This window comes from Nannospalax galili, unplaced genomic scaffold (assembly GCF_000622305.1).
Source record: "Nannospalax galili isolate Female #2095 unplaced genomic scaffold, S.galili_v1.0 scaffold415, whole genome shotgun sequence".
Lineage (NCBI taxonomy): Eukaryota > Metazoa > Chordata > Mammalia > Rodentia > Spalacidae > Nannospalax > Nannospalax galili.
The window spans coordinates 2,322,420-2,333,544 of record NW_008337494.1 but is presented as its reverse complement, the minus strand read 5'-3'; the positions used below and the strand labels follow the sequence as shown (position 1 = coordinate 2,333,544).

Sequence of the window (11,125 nt, the reverse complement as noted above, 5' to 3'; positions counted from 1 at the left end):
TTTTTCAAGAAGGTCCTATATCTACATCATGATAGTACAAATTATTCTCAGTTCATTAAAAAAGCCCTAACAAATTACTTTTGTCTCAAATTTTGATTCCCAATCATACTAAAATATTAAGTAAGATTATTTGAATTAATGAAGTGGTCTTCTGCCAAAGAGCTAAAGCTGACCTTTTATATTCGCATTGTTTCTGTGAAGCAGACAGTTCAGCATTTATACCATCATTAGAGGGAGTTAAGGACAAACTGCGGACGTACAACTTGTCAGCAGCAAAAAACACTGATAGACAGCTTGTATTGTTTTTTTTCTTCCATTAGAATTTTTGTGCTTCAAAATAACTAAGAACAGGTTATTTACTTTGCATTACAATTTGTTACCAACTTACCCATTTTTAGGTTTACCCAAAAAAATTTTAAATTAAGATAAATTCTTTTAAATTAATAATAATATTGTTTTATTTTAAGAATTCTGTCTGGCACTCTTACAGGTTTATAGATGCAAAACACATATCTCCAAATATATACTTTGTCTTAAGGTAAATGGATTAGAATGGAATATAATGTCTCATCAAGAATACGTTAACTAATGCCTGGGCAAACAGATAAGAGGAAAAGTCCTCTTTAAATAACCTCATTCTGATTGCCAAAACTGAAGCATTCTACACTAATATTTATTTTAAATCATTAGGTAAATATTTTTTAAAACACAATTCACATAAAACTGTATATAAGAGTGTATGTCCTTATACATTAGAATATCCTAGAAAGATTCACAAAATTTGTTTACAAAGGCAATGACCAAAAGATAGATGTATATACATAAGAAATACAAATTTAAATGTAATATAAGTCTCTTTCAAATAAATGCTACTATTTTTTAGTATTTTAGTTTTTAATGTCAGTTAACAATGTCTAAATGTACAGAGTAATGGTTTCCTAAATAAGATAGACCAAAAGGTATGTAAATAAATTATAAAACATTTGTATGTGTCAATATTTCTCTTATCTTTTAAAAAAATATTAAAAACTTTAAAACTCCTTTTAAGCAGTATGTAATGTGGATATTGTAGAAAAAAAATAAGTTACTAAAGAAATTTTGTACTCAAACTCTTAGCATAGCCAAGTAACAACTAAGTACAAAACTTTGAGACTGCTGCTTGAAATGTTAGGAGATGGAACAAGCATATATTTAGTAAGTCTGGAACAGTTTTTTTTTTTAAATAAAAAAAAAGGAGGAGGAGAAGAAGAAGTCACTGTCTAACAATGGAATTTAGCTCTTTCGATGTATGACTATACTGGGATTTCAATATTTCTAAGTATGTACACCTTCAGCCATTATGAAGTCAAATAAATTGAAATTCAGAGAATCAATGTAGTAGCACTGAAGGTAATTGTATGACTCCACGGAACTGAACCACTTAAAAAAAAATAATGTTCTTGGGTCACCAAACCCATAAGTGCCTATGAAGCACACACTGTTCAGTACAAGACTACTGCACATCTTTAATGTATAGGCTGGGGTCCGGTGAATTAGGGTCAGAAGTGGCATGATACACATTGGGTGTCTCAAGACATATTCAAAGCCAGGACAACAAGCAGAAAACGGGAACAACAGGTACAGGGAAAATGCACAACAAAATAAAGGTGGTGGGTCAGAAACTAGGGCTGTAGATACAAACTTCAGCCTATAGTCTAAGATAAGTAGCCAATGGTCAGGAACCTCGGACAGCAGTAAAAAAGGCACAAGAGTATATTCAAGATGACCTTGATCATTGGGTCCCTATTTTCTCTCCGACAGGATGCTTTTGTTTACCACCTTCTGGAGCCAGAGTCAGCTTTAAAGTTACAACGCAGGCATACTCTGTTGATCTGCACTTTACTGCTGCCTAGGCATATAGTATGGAGGAGAAGGAAAGAAATCTCTTTCAGTATTTAGTATGATTTTAGCAAATATCCCCAAACTTATCTGTTAGCACCAAAGGCATGAAAAAATATTTTCAATAATGCCCAAATATAAGAATATGCCTTTGATCATGAAGTATTATGTGTATATATGTGTACTAGCCTTTCAACATGTATGTCATCATAGCATTCAGAGCTACAGCTCCATTGAAATCTGAAAGAGAGGGAGATGCTGTTGTTGAAATTCAACTCCAAAAGAGCGTTTAGAAATCAGGGTACAAAGTGAAGAAGTCAGGAGAAAAATGTGTCTTCCAAAACACTCATGATAGGGAAAAAATTCTGATCCAATTATCCCAAAACATAAAAAATTAAGACACTATATAGATCATCAAGCACTGGGATTGCTTCACAAGCGAGTCCCATTGATCTTGCTACTTTGGTCTGTGAAGTTCAGTTCAATGTGGTTGAAGGCAGGATTATCAGTTCCACCATCTTCTATAGGATGCGATTTATAGCTTAAAGTATGATTCTTCTGAAAAAAAAATGTTAACATGTTGATTAGAAGAAACTATTTGCTCAGTGATAGATAATTGTTGCTTCTGTTTTCATTTCTCTAAGTCAGCTTTGCAATCTGTTGAGGGAGATAGCTGTCTAGCCAATATAAATCAACAGATAGTGTACCACAGACACTATGCCTATGAATTTTTATGTGTGAATAAATTATGAATCACTGAAGAGGAAGATATGTATGCATGTATGTATGTATGTATGTATGTATGTATGCATGTATGTATGTATTCCTTCCTTGTTTCCCCATGCATCCTTTTTCAAGAATAGTGACTGAGGACTAACTAGTATTCTATATTCAAGTGATAATACCCACTTCCCTAATTTAAGATAAAGACAAACTTACTTTCTTAAAAATATCAAAATTGGATAAAAAGTCCTGTTTTGTTAGTAAGAATCTGGGGTCTAAATTCTGTTTTCTTCCTCCTGCAAAACAAATACATTATTTACATTGTTATAAAGATGCCTATAACGACAAAGTGACTTCCCATCATAAGGCATTTACTTTATATATGTTCAACTCTATACAATTATAAAATACCAAGATAAACTCTAAAACAGTGCTAAAGGTTTAGCTATCATTCCCCTTCTCTCAGTCACAGGCCCTAAAAGCCTCTTGCTCAGATGCATATAAATCTTGTGACATATAAACCGATAATAGGTAGAGAGAGATGATAACTCTCAAACCAAACCCAACTGCTTCGTCTGGTACTCAGCTAGAGAGTTGTCTGCCCCAATAAAGGTAGGAGAAGTGTTTTAAATACATGCCTCTTTATCTGGCCACAAAGTGGCAAACCATCTGCTTTTGCCTTGACCAGTGAAACTTTTTTCCCTCTCTGATGATGATGAATCTTTATGAGTGAAGAAATTATGACTGTTGAATCAGTTAAGTGAAACTCAGCACACTCATTGATGTTTTAGCCAAATCTTCTCCCTACAGTTTTGTTTTGTAAAGCATAATCTTTTGGTTTTTTGTGAATCAAAGCAGATGCATTTGAAAACAGAGTATGTGACCCTCAAACCACAACTATGTAAGTCTCCTAGATGTGCTTAAAACACAGATCCCTGGACTCTAGTATAAACTGACCAAATTAAAACAGCATGCCCACTGAATTCTTGAATTTTACCAGATGTTCAAGGTGATTTGTATGTCCATTAAAGTCTGAGAATTGCCACTTAAGTACCTACACCAGACTCAATTATGGAACTCTTGCTGTTCTCATTGAACATTATTGCGCACCTGCTATGTGCTGAGACTCTGGTAGGTGCTGGAGTGGTAGAGATGAATAAAACAGTCACAGGGTTCACAGCTCATGGCCTACTTAGGACAGTACTTGTCCCTGTTTTACTGACAAAGAAACAAATGCCCAGTGCAAAGAGTCAAATAAAGCTGAGATGCCAATCAAGTATGTCCACCTGAATTCATGAGGAGTTCTAGTACCCTACAGTATGTTTTAAAGAACATCAGAACTGTAAGGTTTCTAGACTTTTTTCAGGGTTCTCACTGTCGCTGTGGGTAGGAATGACTCATTTGTAAAAGTAAACATTTCTATTACTGGATGTCTGTTCCCCTGGACATGCATGCATATAGTCATCAGAGTCAAAGTATTTAAGGAGGAACAAAGGAAACATCAACAGAAGTACTCAGGTGCCCCAGTTTCTTTAAAAGGGAGAAGTGGCAGAAAGTGAGTGATGGGGGCTAAAGGTCAAATACACAAGGAGATTGGGTAAGTGGTTTTCAGATATAAAGAATTGAGTAATCAGTGAGAAAATTTAAATCTGTCTCAAAATATACCAAAATAGATTGAGCAATAAAACTATGGTGGCAATAGCTTATAGAAAAGCACAGTTCTTTTGGAAAAGAAACACCAACATGATTGCTACAAACACTATAATTACCAATACATACATCACAGAAGATAGAAAGCACTGTTATCCAGATGCCAGAAACCAACAACTGGTAGCTGGATTCTATAAAAGGGACTGCTGGTGACTTTGTAGTGTAAAACAAATAGAGATACCACATGCTTGAACAAATGGGATCTTTGACTGATTGTAACACATTGATAACGAAGTTAGTATAGCCTTCCCCTGATTTAGCTGCTTTCAATGTGAGAGGGAGCACAGAGGATCTGGAATTTAGCACTTTCACTAATCCCCAGTGCCACCCCAATCCCAGCCACCATAACCTTTCACCTGGATTAGTGCAAGAGCCTCCTACCTGTCCTCCTCCCCTATGGACTAGTCTCAAAACTGGATCAAGTACTACTTTGAGAGTTAAAAGTAATTGGAAAATATCCACATATTAGACCTAAAAGACATAGAGACAGAAAGTAGAAAAGGAAAGACAAGAAAATTAAAAGAATTGCCTTAGATGCAAACATTTGACTGGCAGAAGTTTCTAGAAAGATAAAACAGAAAATAGCAAAAAATTGCAAAAGGGTAACAGAATGAAATGCCCAGAATGGGGCATGGCTCTTCAGAGTGAGAAGACCCTAAGGCAAGGTAGTCATTGAAAATGTGCCATTGAAAAGGTCTTCGGGTAGAATGACACTGACATTCAACAGCAAAACAATAAAAGGAAAAAAATAAGATTAAGTTATTTTTAGTCTATTTTTAGTCTCGAATCTAAACTATTATTTTTTGACAGAGTTTCCCTAGTCCCAGTCCACCTGGACCAGGCTGGCCTCAATCTCACAGAGCTCCACCTGCCTCTGCCTCTAAGAACTGGAATTAAAGGCATGCCTTCCTGGTGTTATACTTAAATTATCAGTCAAACATAAGATAACTTTTTTCAGACATACAAATTTTCCAAAGCCTCTTCTCTTGTCTGTCCTCTTCAAGAGTGTGTTCTAAGATGTAGCCACTCAATTAAAGAAGTAAACATGACTAGAAACCAGGGGGACAGAGGCAGTGGGAAACCCAACTCAGGAGGAGGTCAAGAGAACTCACGAAATGAGGACAAAGTAAAATCCTTAATAAAATCTCCATATGCAATCCCTAATAGCAAGTTATACTATGTGGATTATTAATTTGATTATCAAGAATATTTTTGCTTTTTAAGTTTATGGACATTTTCAAAGGCTTTCAATTATGTTTAGACATAAATACTGTAATTATCATTCCTTACATGTGTATACTTTTTTAAAATTTACGTAGAGTCAGTATTGGACAATAGAAACATCCTGACATAAGGATACTGTAAAGATATGCATAAAATCCTACCTTTGTAACAAGTATCTACGTATACTTTTTCAAACATCTTAGTTTTAGCTTATGGAAACCTATCAGGTAGCCAGATCAGTCATTTTATACACAGGAATTTTATACATAGGAATTTTATACATAGGAATTTTATACATAGGAATGCTAAAGCTCGGAGGCTAGAGAGATGACTCAGCGGTTAAGAGCACTGGTTGCTCTTGAAGAGGACCCAGGTTTGATTCCCAGTACCCACAAGATGGCTAACAACCATCCATAACTCCAGTTCCAGGGGATCTGACACTCTCTTCTAACTCCTTGGGCATTGCAGGACACAGGTGTACCTACCTACATGCAGGCAATACACTAATACATATAAAATAGAAATAATAAATATACTATTTTTTAAAAGAATGCTAAGGCTCTTAATGCTAAACTATGTGAATAGCCTAAGTTCAGGTAGTCACTAAATGGCAGAACAAAGATTCACATAGTGATGGGTCTTCTGCTTTAAGTACAGTCTCTCAAACATTCCATGAGCACAACTGAAGAAATAAGATGTAAATGATTGATAAGATCATAGTAAAAATAGCATAAATAGCTATGAAACATACATAGCAAAAGCTTGTATTTCTAGAGATGAATACAGGGATGTTTAATTACCTGTTGCTAAACTGATAAGGATCCCCACAAGCAATGTTGTCAAGGTTCCAATAGTACTGAAGTACAGATAGGACAATGAGTACCAATTATCCATCAGTGGAGTCCTAAAAGATAACAAAATCCATAATTGCAAGATCTCATGTCATGTGCTAGCAACTACAGGTGTGTGTCGAGGATCCTGAAAGAATAACGCAACATTTAGCAAGGTTTAATGTCATGATCAACCATTCTGATTTCTACTTAGCAAATCAGGAATTAAAAATATGTCTTCCCTTTGACCATATACTTGAGAAAAGACTTCAAATATTACAAGAATAGGGCACCATCTCTCTATGGTAAGGGAGAAACATAAGAAAAGGGAGCATGGTCACTTAGGTCACTCTGGCCTGGCACAAGCAGGTGTCTGTAGACTCCCTGACAACATAAACATGACGCACAGCCCCGATAAAATCCTTTTCTCGTTCTTTACAATTCTTACCTTAATATGTAAGTATCCAATGAAAAATCAACATCTTATGATGTACCTGTCTCTGTCAATCAATGAGCAATGCAATTGTAACAGCTGTTTCTGTAGCCTCTTTGTTGTTCTTTTTGTAATGTGTAAAAGCCTAGACCCCCTCAAGTGCCATTTTGGGAGGACTTATTCTAGGCAGCTAGATGTATATTCTCTCTCTTAGGTGCAATTCTCATTTTGACTCAAATAGACTGTTCTCGCACCCAATGAGCCTTACTTGCCTTTTAGGTTGACATACTGCTACAGTTTGGTATTTTGTAACAGAAACCTAATGTCCATAATAAAATATTCAGTATCTGTGTTTATTCATTCAACTCTGCTTTTGCCCTGTACTGTTCTAATTATTGAAGTCAGCCGTAAAATTTGTATCCAATGGAAAGGGAAATACAATAATCTGAACACAAATGATGGAAAGTCCTGTAAGAAAAATGGATCAAGGCAACATGAAAGAGGGGTCGGGTGGAGGGAGCTACACTGAATGAGGGAGCTAGACTGAGATCTTAATAACAAAGTTCACAAGGAAAGCATCCCGAGAGAAGACGTGAGCACCAGCCGAGGTAAATGCAGTGAAGACACAGCATGGCATAGATGAGAGGTAGGCATTTGGAACTTGGTATGAATTTGGATTTTACTACATGGGCAGTGGCAGTTTTTGCAGAATTAAGTGGAGTAGCATGATACAGTTTATTTCTGAAACAGTTGCTCAAGGATTCCACTTTCAGCTTCGATGGGGCAGCTTGATTGAAAACAGTCACCTTGCTAAGATCCGTATGTACAGACAAGGTTTTAAGACACCAGAAAGATCAAGGAAATGAGAATTGGAGGCACCCAAAACTCAGAAAGAAAGAAAACACAGAGAGATGAGCTAAGGAAGTTGAGGCAGTGTAATACTGAGCCAAAGATAGGGAAAAAAATGAATATAGAATAGACTAGACTAGACTAGAAAGAATAGAAAATAGGACTGTTAGAACCAGATTCTCAGGAAACTGTTATTTGATTTACGTGAGTTTAGGTAACAGTAAACCTTAATGGGACAGCAAGGTAGTCTTCTCAGTAAGTGATACTTGGCTTATTGAAATTCCATGTAGAGAAAAGATTAATCTCAACCACACCACTCAATTCAGCCCAAGTGGATTGAATTTCTTAAACATAAATAGTGAATCTTAAAGATTTTCCTTTAAAAATTAGAGGAATATCTTTATGACCTTTTATGGCAATGATTTCTTCAACAAGACACCAAAGGACTGGTAGATATAAAGACTGATAAATTTTGTTTAATTTTAATTTGAAAATTCTAAAGGCCAAAACGTAACATTAAGGAAATACAGCTGTAACCAGCACATCTGTTTCATCTGCTCAGTTGATTTTTTTCCATTTGAATTAGTTGCCAACATATAAAAATTGGGAAATTTTGCATTAATTTTAAAATAAGTCAATACATTCACATCTGTGACAGTAGGAGAAAAATTCAAGATCAAAGCTAAAGGAACCAATGTTAGTTATTTCCCAAGTGAATTTTGATATTGTTCTAAACAAGCTAATTTTCTACTGATTTTGATATATTGAGGGGTACTTTATCTGAGAACTCATGATTTCTCACAAAAAAAGTAACAAAAGAGTAAAAGTGAAACCCAGTGATTGAAAAAAAATTTTCAAAACATATCTTGAATTAAGAATATATAACTCATAGCCAAGCGTGGCAGCACACGCCTTTAATCCCAACACTCAGGAGGCAGAGGCAGGTGGAACTCTATGAGTTCAAGGCCAGCCTGGTCTACACAGTGAGTTCAGCTGGGGCTACATGGAGGCCTTGTCTCAAAAAGACCAAAAAAATAAAAAGAAAGAATATATGACTCTTAAGTAAATAAGAAAGAAAAAGACCAAGAATCTGTTGAAAACTGGAGCAGTCCTCCATAGACAAGTCAAAAAAGATGTGTTTACTATGTCTAGTAAACATATTAAGATGTATTCAACTTCTTTAATCAAAAGAAAATTAAAATTAAAATTCCTAATACATACTCATCTAATACTGTGAATATTAAAAAATGCAAACTGAAGCCAAGCATGGTGGCACACACCTTTAGTCCTAGCACTCAGGAGGCAGAGGCAAGTGGACCTCTCTGAGTTTGAGGCCAGCCTGATCTACATAGTGAGTTCCAGGACAACTGGAGCTACAGGAAGACCCTGTCTCAAAAAAAAAAAAAGTGAACTGGTCAGGTGTGGTGACACACACCTTTAATCCCAGCACTCCAGAGGCAGAAGCAGACAGATCTCTGTGGGTTCAAGGCCAGCTTGGTCTACATAGTGGGTTGGAGGCCAGGGCTACATTGTGAGATCGGCCTCAAAAAAAAAAAAAAATTAATTATATCCAGGCATGGTGGTGCACGCCTTTAATCCCAGCACTCAAGAGGCAGAGACAGGTGGATCTCTGTTAAGTTCAAGGCCAGCCTGGTCTACATAGTGAGTTCCAGGACAACTGGAGCTACAGGAAGACCCTGTCTCAAAAAAAAAAAAAGTGAACTGGTCAGGTGTGGTGACACACACCTTTAATCCCAGCACTCCAGAGGCAGAAGCAGACAGATCTCTGTGGGTTCAAGGCCAGCTTGGTCTACATAGTGGGTTGGAGGCCAGGGCTACATTGTGAGATCGGCCTCAAAAAAAAAAAAAACAAAACAAAACAAAACAAACAAACAAACAAGAAAAAAGTGACTTTTACGGCACCAAGCACATAGTAAACTTTGGCTGATATATTTGATTCAGGAACCCAAATACTCAGTTTTGTCTTAGACTCTAAAATTATGGCAGATATTTATATAAACTGGGACAAATGCTAAGCGAAATTATGAAAGAAGAAGGGTACTCTGAACGCCCTCTTCAAACCTTCAGTTACCATTTTCTGCTTTGTTCTCTACTGTCTTTCCCAGCCCCCTCCCAGTGGAGCTTTCATGCTTGTGCAGACTGCTTCCCAGATTTCCTTGCTTATCTCCTCACAGCACCTCACCTACATCTAAAATACACCCTTGGACCCTGGGTGAAACTTTCTCCCTACCCATGTAAAGCTTAACTGCCTGCAGCTCCCCTTGAAGCCCCACCAGCAAGCAGGCTCATAACTGAATTCCCTCCAGGACATGGAGGATTATGCTAACAATGACTACCTGAATGGCAATGCTTCTTCACCCAGGAATATGCACTTTTAAAAAGGAGACCCAAAAGTAGTGATTCTCTAAGGATGTTATTTTATGCAACATGGCACCCAGGCATCCCTTTGAGGACAGCAGCATTAACTGGCATTCCTTAAACATATCCATGCATTTTGAGGCTGTACATCCAGACAGTTTATATACATTTAAAAAAAAATCTTGTCCTTAACAGCCACTGTACAAAAAATCTCTGCATACTGGTATGTATCATTTCATTAAATCAGACAACTTTATGTGTGTGTGCACATATATATATATATGTATGTATATGGCGTATATGAAAAATTAAACATGAAAGTAAAGGCCTTGACTGAAATTCATTGCTAGAGCTCTAACATTTCAAATCTTTAAAATAGAATGAAAAGCATAATTAGCTAGCTGTAGCTTTCAATAGTAGAGGATCTATTTCAAAGACCATATCAACTATATTTCTTTTATAATTGAACTTTGTGTTGTATTAAAATGATCATTCTTCATGTGCTAAAACTGATGTGTAGGAAAATTTATCCATAATATAATTTTGCATTAATATTCAAGTCTTCCTTAGATCTGTAGATAAGTCAAGTATTTCTATAAAATTAAAAACTACATATATGTATGTATATTGTGTTATTGCTTAAAAATTTATATCTAGAAAGATGGGTTTCTACCCATTTCAGAATTAGGAAAAAACTTATAAGAAAGACATAAAACAACTAGATATCTCTACTTGTCACATACGTTTAAAGATGTATTATGAAACAATACCTTTCAACGTTGTGTGTTTGAAAAGCACTAGTAGAAAATGGCATTTCTGTGGTTGTCATCAAATTTGTCCCATTATATGTGTTGTTACATCCATAGGTTTCAAGGGCCAATGGCATAGTTCTCTCAGGAAGGGGAGGATAAAGTTGAGCTCCAATTCCTACCCATAAAGAAATGACAAAGCCCACCAACAGACCAGCAAGTGCTCCCTGAAAAACAAGAGTGCTTTTAAAAGAAAAATAATGTTATTCATTCTGAGAGAGATTTAACATGAGAAAGTTAAGTTCAACACGATCAAAGCCAAATTAGAAGCTCCCTGTCCAACTCTTCTG

At 36.1% G+C, this 11,125-nt stretch overlaps 1 protein-coding gene across 1 annotated transcript in view; it reads right to left on the bottom strand.

The window, feature by feature from the left end:
• Positions 1-849: 849 nt before the first annotated feature.
• Positions 850-11,125, bottom strand: part of Slc5a8 (solute carrier family 5 member 8) — a 47,947-nt gene continuing 37,671 nt past the window's right edge. The window contains exons 12-15 of the mRNA XM_008832627.2: positions 10,797-11,002; positions 6,336-6,439; positions 2,818-2,897; positions 850-2,436 (exon numbers count right to left, since the gene is read on the bottom strand). Of these exons, the coding sequence (XP_008830849.1) occupies positions 2,311-2,436; positions 2,818-2,897; positions 6,336-6,439; positions 10,797-11,002 (516 nt within the window). The 3' untranslated portion in view covers positions 850-2,310. The remainder of the gene's footprint in view (positions 2,437-2,817; positions 2,898-6,335; positions 6,440-10,796; positions 11,003-11,125) is intronic.